This window comes from Berghia stephanieae, chromosome 1, assembly GCF_034508935.2.
Source record: "Berghia stephanieae isolate SIO BIC M18660-M18661 chromosome 1, UCSD_Bste_1.3, whole genome shotgun sequence".
Taxonomy (NCBI): domain Eukaryota; kingdom Metazoa; phylum Mollusca; class Gastropoda; order Nudibranchia; family Aeolidiidae; genus Berghia; species Berghia stephanieae.
The window spans coordinates 53,751,649-53,764,148 of NC_088360.1; the positions used below are offsets into that span (position 1 = coordinate 53,751,649).

General features: G+C 33.7%; 1 protein-coding gene across 2 annotated transcripts in view; it reads left to right on the plus strand.

The window, feature by feature from the left end:
* Nucleotides 1-12,500, plus strand: part of LOC144977584 (uncharacterized) — a 43,104-nt gene that overhangs the window by 87 nt on the left and 30,517 nt on the right. Inside the window, exons 1-5 of one of the 2 annotated variants that reach the window (XM_078922961.1) lie at nt 67-316; nt 3,146-3,273; nt 7,584-7,760; nt 9,809-10,542; nt 11,744-11,952. In XM_078922961.1, the coding sequence (XP_078779087.1) occupies nt 3,155-3,273; nt 7,584-7,760; nt 9,809-10,542; nt 11,744-11,952 (1,239 nt within the window). In that variant the 5' untranslated portion in view covers nt 67-316; nt 3,146-3,154. Of the gene's footprint in view, nt 317-3,145; nt 3,274-7,583; nt 7,761-9,808; nt 10,543-11,743; nt 11,953-12,500 lie in introns of both variants that reach the window. The other variant, XM_078922968.1, reaches the window with a different exon arrangement.

Sequence of the window (12,500 nt, forward strand, 5' to 3'; positions counted from 1 at the left end):
CGAGCACAACCATGCCCCACCGACCTAAAGCGTTCAATACAGAAGCCAGCCACGCTCGTCTCAATTGAGCAAGACCTAGGCATCAGGTAGTCAGTCTCTAACCAGCTCCCGCTCAACTAGATTAAATTGTTTATAAACATTTGTAATGGATATGTGGATATGTATCTGAATATTCCTATCAGTTTTCCTTTTATGTGCGGATTTAACTAAAATTATTTGGGATCCTGATATTATCTATTTACTTTCAGTGTGTTATAATTTACTGTTCTATAATTTCGATTGAAATAATGAAGTGTGCTCTTAGGCAATTGTAGAGGTCTGTTTTTTTTTAAATTTATTTTTTATTTTTGGTTTATTAAAATGGTTGTGAATACTATGTTAAATCTATATATATATATATATATATATATATATATATATATATATATATATATATATATATATATAAATATATATATATATATAAATATATATATATATATATATTTATCTATTTACGATATTATGTGGATATATCTATGAAAGTCGGAAACAAACATCTTTTGATACCTTAATAAAATTTCTTTTCCATTTTAAAGTTTGTAATATCTGCCAAATTTTTTATAAAAATTGTCATTTATAAAATTGGCTTTTATTTAAAATAGCAATTGGAAAATTGCAAATAAATATATATTTCCGACTTTCATAGATATATCCACCTAATATCGTAAATAAATGTTCAACAGACTGCGTTTTGAATGTACCAGTGAAAATAATAAAGTAGAGAATCTTTAAGTCGACGTAGTTGTGCTATCAAAATTATTGAAAATATTGTTTCTATTTTACATACAATTACAGCACCCTTTTGTTTACGATTTATTATCACGTCAAAAAGAAACATTCAATGATAAGTAAGGGTATCCCATGAGCATCTTCTATTTTATATCTAGATATTGCGACTTTTCTTCTTCTTCTTCTTCTTCTTCTTCTTCTTCTTATTATTATTATTATTATATTATTATATTATATTATTATTATTATTATTATTATTATTATTATTATTATTATTATTATTATTATTATTATTATATTATTATTATTCAGGCAGCCACCATCATCATGCTGACGACAAGCGCTGCACTTTGTTGTATGCGCTCTGTCACTATTTAAATACATTTTCATTCCGTGGACCATTTAAAAAAAAATTATACTGTGTCATAATAATTAGTTGTAAAATTCCACATATATTTGTTTCATAAATAGATATTTACAATGACAATTCAAAGATAAATCTGACGATTAGAGTTATATGTTTGTCTTAAACAGAGTAACAAATTATTCAAAAATAATTATGATCACATATAAGCTCATTGACAAGGATTCATCGACCTTTTTGCGCTTCCAATGCTTCATTTCTTTTTTCCAGCAAGTCATAACTAACATTAAGCCAACATTTAATTTACTGCATTTCAAGTTGCCTGCCTAACGCCTTCTGTACAGCTTTACTTACAACATCCATCAGCGCCAATAGCCAGCTATTTACTAACACCTTCGCCGAGTGTAGTCATTTTGTAAAAAGTCTAACCCAACAACAAAACGCTATGGCTGCGGTTTTTTATATCATTGTCACCCATCTTATCAATGTCTATGTCCAACATTGCTTGACTCTGTTCCAAAAAGACACAGTAAAGCCCACCAAAGACTGACACAAAAGACATTTTATTTCTTTGTTTTAAAGTCCAAAATCCGAAAGAAGTAAAGAATAAGGAAAATAATATACTTTAGCATTTATATAGAGCCCTATCCCCTAAACACAAATCAAAGTGATACTAAGCGACTAGAAGCTGTGGACTGTAAAAAAATAATAATAAATAAAAATGGATATAAGATCTTCAAAAAAGAACAAAATACCAAACATGGAACGTTTCAGGCTCAAAACCCTTCTTCGGCAAACAAAATAAAGAATAAAAAATATACATTGTTTACATTCCAAGATTCTTCTTCAACAGAGAGGACGTACTAATATTTATTCACAGATCTGGGTTGTTTTTTTTAATAATGCAATTTTGTTTTTATTGTTTTTGTTGTTGGCTGAAGAAGGATTTTAAGCCTTAAACGTTCCGTGTTTTATATTTTGTTCGTTTTTTTAAAAAGTTGTTATACGTTCTAAGCGTGCTCAATGCCATTTACTAGCAAACAGTGACAATTCAAATGAGACATAAAACCTATCAGGCGATTTTACACCTTTTTTTTTTTTCGCCAAAGACAACGTTGTTAACGAGCAGGCATTCATTTTACACCTGAGTGCGGTGAAAGAATGTGAGTTAAGAGCCTACTCCAAGGACTTAAATATGCTTTGTTAGTAATGGGGCTCAAACCCTGAACCTTCCGGTCCGGAGACCAATGTCATACCACAAGACCGAATTGCAGCACAATTCATTTGTGACCTACCGCCTCAAAACGCTAGTATGACTGGATACTTTATTTAAATTAAGATGCTGAAAGGCTGGAACTTTGTTGGTTTATATATATATATATATATATATTAAAAAATTATGAGACGTGGGTTAAATTTAAAAGCTACATTGATGCGAATGAACAATGTTTCTTAATGAATGGAAAACTTGATATTTATGATCATTTCAACTTTAACACTAATTTTCTTCGTCTAGCATTAAGAAAAATATACCAAATCGAAGCGATGTGTCACATTCTTGGTTTTTATCATTTATATTTGTATCATTTTTTGTAGAAATTGACCATTATCTCAGGATGAAAGGTATTCTAATTATCTATCATAGATTATGATGTTGATGACGACTACGACGACGTTTATGTGCGGTAATGCGAAACTGTGATATGTGTCATACCAAAAGAAGTTCCTGGGTTCGAGTCCCGTTCTGAGCGGAAAATGCTCTTTTCTCGCATTCTCTCACCGTACTCGGGTATAAAATGAGTATCTGGTCGTTACAGCATTGTCTCTGTAATATCGGTTTACAGGCGTCATTTCTCGTCTTCCGCGTTAAGTGTAGTTGTTGGTTAGGAACTCCTTGTAAAGTGCTTGTGCCCGTTTAGTAGGTATTGCGCTATATAAATGCTCAAGTCAATGATGATGATTATTGTGATGATTCTTATGATCTTGACATTCATCTCTACAAAAATATAGGAGAGAACAATGGATGATGATTCAGTATTGATTGAAACACCTTCAAGTTGTCATCCATTCTGGAGACTTCCAAACGCGATCACCTACAATGACAGGAGAAGAACTAGTTCTGTGAGGAGGAGAGTCAGGTCAGTTTTAACTTTCTGATTTCAATAGGCAGCAGATATCGTGACGTCTCACCTTTCTCTGTTCCGGTTCAAAACACTTGGGAAGTGTGTAACCAGTTCTCCGGGGGATTAATAATCAAAATGTCACATATTGAGTCATGAGGTAGCATAACTATTTTAGTTGTAGGATGTATAGGCAGATTCATACGGTTAAGGGGTTTAAAACAGATTGTCAACGCCACTAACACATTATCTCATTCATCTGTAGTGTTTCATTCATCCTGTTTGATGATAAATGGAAAACCTGAAACGTCCGTTTCATCTGTCTTCGTAAATAAATTGAAGCTTACATTAAATTCCACAATGTTATTTATTTCTTCGAGCTTCGAGCAGAAACATTTACATTTATTTAGGCAAGAAAATTAGATCCATCACTCTGAAACCAGAAGATGAGTTGCACAATGTAGGTATCCATGCAGACCTCCGGTGACCTGGTTTCACACTTCCAAGGAGATGGGAACTTGTATTTGACATCACAAGTTGGTCTTTATTACGACACTCTCACACTCTCGGGTAGTAAGAGTGTTTACTGAATACCAAAATGGTCGTATTATAGATTAAGTGATTTTTTAATAATCGTTTATTTATTGTATCAGCTGCAAATATACTACAGGGTAAAGAGAGAGTTGAGAGGGGGGGGCAGGGAGAGAGAGAGAGACAGAGAGAGACACACACACACAGAGAGAAAGAGAGAGAGAGAGAGAGAGAGAGAGAGGAGGGAGAGAGAATGTTTCATTGTAGGCAAATTGGCTTAACTTCTGACAAATTGATGAAAATCTAGTTTGAGACAATTAGTTGAAAAATATCTTGTTGAATTCTCAATCTTATAATATATAAAAATCAAGCCCCTCTCTAAAATTATTATCGAACTTTTAGCCAAGTTGCGGCCTAAAGCAATAGTCAATGGATTGACTTTCATTTTTAAATCTATTTATAATGGCCGTCTGTTCTTTTTTTCTTTCTTAGAAATCTTTCCATTCATGTCTTCTGACAATCACATTTCCAGCCAAGTTTTTTTTTCAACTAATTGTCTCAACCTAGATTTTCATCTATTTGCCAGAAGTTAAGCCAATTTGCCTACAATAAAACATGCTCTCTCTCTCTCTCTCTCTCTCTCTCTCTCTCTCTCTCTCTCTCTCTCTCTCGCTCAATTCTCTCTCTCTCTCTCTCTCTCTCTCTCTCTCTCTCTCCCTCACTCCCTCCCTCACTTCACATTGTTATTTCTTTTTTTTTTTGGGCTAAAAGCCGCCTCATGCAATATCCTCAGACATTGTAGTTTCGGCTGTTTTTTTATCTCATAGGTAAAAACTCGCCGTTTGTCTTTGTGGTGTTCATCTCGGATTTCCTAACTTGTTCATCAATTGTTTACTTTAAATCCGCATCAATGATACAGAATGCTCTTGGTTACTCTAAATGTTAATTTGAAAAGTGGATTTCTAAGCACATATTTCTTTGTCTCTTCTTTAAATGCGTTCTTGCTTTCTATGATTTTAATAGGGAATTAGATTTAACTACATTCTCTACACAATATGTTAAAATCTGATCCCTTTACATAATTATCTTTATGAACAAATAAAAATAATAATAATATAATTTTTGGTTTCTTGCGACTGTCTTAATCCAAGTTATAATGTATATGCATTATATGAAAATCACAAAATAGGAGTCTAATGTGTATGTCCTTTTGTTTTACTATCGTTGCTTTATGTATTTATCACACTTTTATATTTTTTGCTATTTTTAGTAAATGTTGCTTTTATTATTATTTCATAGCTTTTTCGGATTTCCCATACATTTGAAAAAAAAAATTATTCTCCAACAACAATAATGGCTGTTTGTTTTCATAGAACGGATGTGAAATATAATCTAAGATTCTCTTTCGTTGCAATAGAGCAAAGACCAATTTTAATGTTGTTTGGCAGGCTCTTCATTCTTTCACATTAGAATAGTTTGTCAAACACTTTCACTGCGCTTGGCTATTATATTGTGATGAATTTTGGAACAAACGAAGTATCGCCAAAGTGTCATGATCAACTGAACTGGAATTTCAGACATAGGAGCTACAACTTCATAGAAAAATAAAGTTAACGCCACTCGGGTTCTTTGTTATTGTTTTTTGCCATCCACGCTTATGAGTAATTGTCACTTAACTTTAGTATCCAGACTATAAACGTTTAAAGTTACACAGAGTTTTGTGTGTTGGTCCATTATACTTCCGGATGACAATGTTGTGAGCTTCTTAGCCAAGCGCATACTATCTATACACTGCACCGTGTGTAATTTGTGTTTTTATTAGCCTAGATTTAATTATTCTTATACTTAAGCTTTATTGACCTCCAATCATTTTGACAATTCGATAGATTTACATTTGCTTTTATCTTTCTACTGCTTTAGACTTTTGTATATTTTGTTTTGATTCGATTTAGATTACTCGCATAATTTTTATTTCATCAATTCTATTTTTTTTTTCGTTACGCAAGTCAATAAAATACGAATTATTTTATTCTTTAGAACGTGACGTCTCTGACACCACAGTTTATACCGTGACTAAAGTAGATAATATAATATGGTTCACTTTTATTTAGTGCTGTTCCATAATTTACAATGCTTCATACATTCCCTTGAGCAAGTCATAGGGAAACGAATCCCATTGTATGCAGTAAAAGTGGACTAATATAGACCTTGTAGGGGGCGATTTGGGTCTAATTATTAGGAAAATCCTTCAAAAAAGATAATTTTGAGATTTTGGTAGAAAACGACATCTTATTATCTTAGAAATAATATTATTGAATCGAACTTCTCAAAATAGAGGCACGAAAAACACAGTCGGAAAGGGTACAGGTAATAAGAAAAGTGTGAAAAACGAAAAGCTATTTTGCTATTCATTTTTCTACGGCATGGGATACTGTGTCAAACATTTCTCAGAATCTTTTCAATGAAATTGCCTGAAAATGCCCACAGTTATCACAGAGATAATGTATTATGTCACCATAGAGAGATTTTTTTGGATAAGGTATGTGTATTTTTAATTATAATCCAAATTAAAAATGTTAACATCAATTTTGTCATAACATTTTGATTTGCAACTTTGTAATGTTCTTATACACATCTCATAAGCTAAAGCTGTAAAATCGTTCTATGACAGACCTGCCTAGGATTACGAAAAATTCGTAGAAGTACGACCAGCTACAGAGCTGCATTCTCCTCTTTGACTCAATAAATCTTAGTGAAAAGGAAAGTTTAGTTCCTCAGAACCCATATTCAGAACTTAGGAGCACTTTTTGGATCATGCTGAGGGCAAATTATTTATTTCTAATGCTATTTAAAGTTGATGTTTCTTATTTTCCTTTGGAAACTAAGAATTTTGATATTTCAAGTAGGCAGCTCTGCTCTATGGTGACACGACATGCTACAATGTTGATAAGAGGGAAGAATATGGAGGTTTTTCCTTCATTAGCTTTTTTTTTGGAAAGTTTGCCACAAGGTCGCAAAACAGGTATCAACACAGATAATTTAACCAAAAATGTTGTTTGTTTTTCTTAAACTATAATGACAATACAGAATGATTAAAACCACTCGATGTAGGTAATTAAACATTTTTTAGAAAAGACCAAAATCGCCCCTTATCTGACACACGTTTTCAATTCCGGTTAAAGTAGATGAACAATTCAGACATGATCAAGAGAAATAATGGGTGTCAAGTACATAATATAATGACACAAAAAGGGCCATATATTTTTGATTATCAATATCATCTCTCCGGTCGCTGAACACTGTCAATATAATATATCCTGATATCATAATGATATCGAAACACCAAACATCATGTGACATGTCCGCTCAAGGATGAAATACAATAGAATTATATACATTTTGGTCAGAAAACTTTTACTTCAATTCTCGATCTTGTCCCTAGCTCAAAATTGTGTTGTTTTATTTAATGAAAAACCGAGAATTCGTTAATCCTCTCCTTACTACAGCAAAATCGTCACATTCGTTAGGATAAAGCCGGTATTGTTCTCATCCAGATTTCTTTTGTACAACACAATTTTAGCCAATTCTTAAAATGCTATAGCTATAAAAACTCGACATTGTGTTGTAGAGCTCATTCTTTTGTTGAACAATGTCATATATAGAATGTATCTGTTGTTGTTCTGTTTGAGTAATAAAAATGTTTTTTTACTGTTTGGTGCATGTGAAGTTTGGAAGAAATTTTGAAAAAAGGGTGGCAAGTAGAGGGTTATACTAAGGGTATTTGTTATGATTACTAGGAGGAACCGTCATCGGACAATATACAACTCAGATGATGATGACGATGATGACGATGACAATAAGAGGGATGCTCGTGTTAGCACAAAAGTCAGCAGTGGAGTGAGATCACAATCCTGTGCAACAAATCCGGATAGTGAGCGATTTCCAACAGCAACACCGCTGGAATGTTCTACCAGGTAAACAGTAATTTACCCGTATTTACATGCAATGTAATATTGGATCCTGATACTTCAGCTGATTTAGCACTCGCTTCACATGCATGCAAAGAGATTGGGATCTATTCCGGTGACCCCGCCTTACACCCTTCCCTGTTCATCCATTAGTGCTTGGGTGGTTTGAAGCAGACAGGAAATGCTTTGCAATAGAGTAAAATCCTTTCCCAAGGAGAGCAAGCACTTGCTATTTTCCGTTTAACGCAAAAGAATAGGAAAGAAAAATCTCCGGCGCTGTAGGACATTTTTATTACATATATAATAAGTTAAAATATCATTGATTATCATTTCTATGTTAATCAGTGTCAAGCATAGTCCCAAGTTTTTAAAACACACTATCTATCAGTGATGCCTCAAAACACGAGACAAATTTATTTGTCTAAATTTGACTTCGTGCCAAATAAAAAGGATCGATAATAATTGTAATATATGATATAAAATTGAACCGTTCACGCCCCCCCCCCCCAATTTATCATCAAATTTGATATAATGACGTTTTCAATTATCCAAAATATTATCTTCTGTCAGTAATTTGTTAAAATGTTAATTGGTTTTAGTAATTTGAATAGGGATACGTTCTAGTAATCTACAAACATTTAGAATTTTTTTAAGAATGAAAAGAAATATAAAGTGTCCTCAATATGAATATTCGTATTGTACTTGTTATTGGAAGAGTTATCAAAAAGCTTATATATTGTTTGTTTTTTATCAATTTCTTATGCATCAGTAAATCGTACGATTGAAATTCCAATAGAATTCTTCGAGTTTTGTGCCAGTAGTTTCTTGCATTGAATACATTAATCTTGGGAGCTATTCAAAACAGGTCACTGGAACATCCACTCTCGCACAAATGCTTTGTGTTCTTTTTTTTAAAGAATAGTCACCATTGTCACATCATGTTTATCAATAAATGGTTGCCTAGGTCTAGGTCTAGATCTATATTTGGATTCCCTGAAATCATAATATAACAAGACGGCCAGTTTAAGCCTGGAAGAGAAAGGACGATTGTTGACATGTGACATTTATTGAAGTTGGACCAACGGACCGATCGGTGAGATGCGTCGGACATGTAAGAGAGAGAGAGATACCAAAATGGCAGGGACCAAAGTGTTGCAGATGACGACATCGAGGAGGAGGTTGTTTTTCTGTCATACTAGTGGCAATGCGTGTACTTTGTTGATGCATGAAAATGCCACACCCCCAACAAGTCAATGACAGTGCCTTGCCCCAACATGTCAATATAACAGCCAATTTCTTGAGAACATAATGTTACAAAATAAGCACGACCCCCAGTCCTATTATGAACCCCACAGAAAATATATGGAGCATAATGATGATGATTTTTTTAACGTGACTTTGTCTTCAATTCGAATGCTTGTTGAAAACATTGTACAATTTGTAATGAAATGACCGAAAATTACTTTGAGAATTTAACAACTTCCATATGTGTAGTGTGTGTTGGTGTCAGGCGTATTTTATAAGCTCTCATATTTTCATATTGTTTTTTACTTATCTATATTGGATTTTACTAGATCTTTACTGGATTACATATTATTTTATTGGATTTTATACGACATAATGTTATTCAGTTTTAATGGATTATGTAGCTTTTCAATTTGTGATCTTTGAAAAATATTTTTTTAAATATTTAAGTTAAAAACAGACCAACATTAAAGCATTACACAAAGATTCAAATACATTACAATTAGGAAGAGAGATATATCTTGTAATGATCATTGTACATAACAGGCCAGCTTGGAAGGCTCTTCGTGTCTTATTTGTAGGCCAACCAAACTTAACAATGTAACATATATTAAGGCAAATGGAAAAAATATGTTTTGCCGTGGTATGATTTTCAATATTTTGCAGATACACAAAATAGAGAGAAAAGAATGTAAATATAGATGCACTGATATTGATAAAACTCACTATACTTGAGATTAATGTGAAATGCCTCATAAGATTTCTCTAAATAAATAATATAACATATTTATCAATTACTATTTTATCAGGCTTATGAACGACAGTGAGTTTGATGAAAGAGCTCAAAGCATTCCTTGCAGTAGTGTCATCTCACGAGGTCTTACAGAGTCTAAACCACAAAGTATTGGAGTAACAGACAGCGCTTCAGTTGTGTCTTTTCGTCCAAAGAGATACCCTAAAAGAGAAGAGAGCACAAATTCTCTTTTTGAAAATGACGTCATCATGGGTCCTACTCGACCGAATCTCCGGGCTTTGCATAAGTCTCCTCTAAGGAGAGTAGACAGTGTTTGTGAAAAGTATGTGAAAGCACAACTTATTGCTGGTGCAGGAGCAGCGAATCAAAATTCAAATAATATTTCCCAGAAGCGCTCAGTCACAATACTAAAAAGGCCAAAGACTTCAAATTCTTGTATTATTAATAGAAATACCATTGAAAATCAGCCTAATCGAAGAGTATCTTTAGCACCGAGTATTCGCTTTTCCAAAATGGAGGATATTTGTGACATAAAAGAAAATAATGAGGAGAAACTTGAGATGACAAATAAAAGCAGACTAAGCTCTGGCTATCAAGACTCTGCTTTAGTTGCAAATCGTGACTCCGAGGAAGAGCTTTCCAAATCGTTCATGGAGCTAAATTCTCGGAACAGTCAAAGGGAGAGTATAAGTTCTACTAGCTCCGAGGAACTAGATGAGCTAAACGCCTCGAAGAATTCTGAGGAGATGTGTGAGAGCGATGCCTTCGATACAGATTGTGAACCCGATGGTACGTATGGGGAAACTTGATATTATTCTGGTACAATATGACTCTTCATTCACAGCAATCATTGCATAGAAATGTTTCGTCTTACTTTTGATTGAAAATGTAATTCACCATTACATTGATCTGCATGCTTCTTAACAAAGGTATTCTCTTTCTGTAGTCTTCTATAATAGTTTGTTGGTTTACGAAAGCAATCTTATGCTTTCTATCATGAATTGGAGATCAAGAAATACCGGTTTTTGACACCCAGTGGAAAAATATATTTTTTTCACACTCAATAATGATAGTTATCTTGTGGGGCTATATGGTCTTGCGGTATGACACTCACTTTCGGATCGGAACGTCCTGGGTTCGAGCCTCGCTCGGCGCATAGTTGAGTCCTTGGAAAAGTCTCTTTTCTCACAGTCTCTTACTGTACCCAGGTGTAAAATAAGTACCTGGCCGATAACAGCGTTGTCTCTGTCCAAAAAAATTGTAATATCGCCTAACAGGCGTCATTTCACGTCCTACATGTTTCGAGTTGCTGTTAGTCAGGGACCTTTTGTAAAGCGCTTTGAGCATATTTAATGGACATTGCACTATATAAAAGCTCTAGTTTTTTTTTAACAGCTCTAGTTTTTCTTGTGATTATACTTTTTGGAATTGTTTTTAAATTTTAATTATACAATTGAAATCGTGATAGAAATCACTCGTAATTGATTGGAACCATCGTATCATTGATGTTCTCTGTACTTTCTTTTGACATTACTGTAATTGGTTAGCTGGCTTCCATAGTACTCTGCAATGGGCTGACGAACTACTTAAAAAGCAGGCAATTAATTAGACTCTCTGTTTGTTTTATGCGAAAGAAATTGGAGTAACCTCTAGGTCGGTGAGAATGATAGCTATGAAGGATTACTAAATGCCGTTTCAGAGTTGCCATTGATGTTAGATACAAATCTCCCCATTAGCAATAACAATTTTAATAACATCACTAACAGTGTTTATAAGCTATTCAGGTCTGATAAGCCAAATTGTTATGGGCTCGTTGTTGTAATCAAAATACTCTCAAATCGACGCAAAATATTGTCGATTAAAACAATATTGAATCAAGTCCACAATTGTGCTCAGTTATCAGACCTGCAAACATGCACCTCGGCCAAGATTTATTTATTTATTCATTTATTATATATCTACTTATTTATTTTCTCTTTTCCCTTTAAAGTCAAATCTGAATTCTGCCAGAAAGATTTTCTCCGAAGCCTTACTCGAGCCGATGCGGAAGTGGGACATATGACTTACGTGAAGGCATGCAAGGAATCACAAACGAAACCTAGAGACAAAATCAGGAAACAGTTGTTGTCGAAGAAGGTGAACCTGCAGCATGGAGGGCTACTGCCTCCAGAGGCTAAAGCATTAGCTATGGCCTTAAAGGTGTGTGTGTATGGCTATTGCGTATTTAGCTGAAACTGTTATATATTTTTAGATATCTTAAAATGTTTGTTTTATATATATATATATATATATATTAACTGATGGCCACGTTTTACACAAATAACTTAATCTTTAACCAGAGCCTTTCAAGTTACAAATGCAAATGGCTCCGTGATTTGCATTCATTAAAAATATTTTTCTCTCTGTTTCCTGTGAGTTTCAAAATGTTTATACCAGCAATTTGATTTTGATATAAATTTATTAAAGAAATAAACCTTAATAAATAGTATGCAACAAAATATTTGTCGTTGAAACACGAGTGACGATTAATAGTTGGATTTTACACCTGAATGCGGTAAGCCAATGTAAATAAAGAGCCTTTTTCAAGGATTCAACTACGCGCCGCTCAGAGCGGAACTCAAACCCTTGGCCTTCCGGACCGATGGCGAGTGTCATACATACACACAGACATACATACAAACATGCATGCATATATACATACATACATACATACATACACATACATACATACATACATACATACATAC